The sequence below is a fragment of the Etheostoma spectabile genome, chromosome 6, assembly GCF_008692095.1.
Source record: "Etheostoma spectabile isolate EspeVRDwgs_2016 chromosome 6, UIUC_Espe_1.0, whole genome shotgun sequence".
NCBI lineage: Eukaryota > Metazoa > Chordata > Actinopteri > Perciformes > Percidae > Etheostoma > Etheostoma spectabile.
In genome coordinates this window covers 5,348,686-5,349,173 of record NC_045738.1, presented here as the reverse complement: position 1 = coordinate 5,349,173, position 488 = coordinate 5,348,686, and the positions used below count along the sequence as shown (strand labels likewise).

The following is a 488-nucleotide window of genomic DNA, read 5'->3' as shown; positions in this document are numbered from 1 at the left end:
TTGAGCACTGAAGGTGTCAAGTGTGAGGCAAATAAATAATTAAAAAGCAATTTTTGGAAGAATTTCAAACCATAACAGAGTAGTGAGACATGATGGGCCTGTTGTATCATTTTTGGCATGTAGAACAGCATACTAATTTTTATTTGGACATATAACCTGGCCATAATAGGCCTTCATGGTACATGCAGTGTGTACAATGCACCTAAGGATAAGACTATAGTTATATGGTGAGGTAAAGCAGCTAGTGATCCCAGATCGAAGACTATAATTGTACATGCGGTGAAATATATAAGACTTACTCTCCTCGTTCATTCCATTCCAAACAGTTCACACAGCCAGTATGGCCCTGTGAAGACAGATAATATAAAGTGTAAGAATATTTGTTAATACACAGAGATATTTCTCTTTCACTTTTGTAAATAAGTAATATAGTTAGTTACCTTAAATCTGTGTGCATAAACAAAATATGAAACCATCATATAATTCAA

The 488-nt window shown here is 34.2% G+C and overlaps 1 protein-coding gene across 4 annotated transcripts in view; it reads right to left on the bottom strand.

The window, feature by feature from the left end:
• Window positions 1-488, bottom strand: part of wdtc1 (WD and tetratricopeptide repeats 1) — a 9,906-nt gene that overhangs the window by 6,966 nt on the left and 2,452 nt on the right. For all 4 annotated transcript variants that reach the window (XM_032518244.1, XM_032518242.1, XM_032518246.1 and 1 more), the window contains exon 4: window positions 300-346. In XM_032518244.1, the coding sequence (XP_032374135.1) occupies window positions 300-346 (47 nt within the window). The remainder of the gene's footprint in view (window positions 1-299; window positions 347-488) is intronic.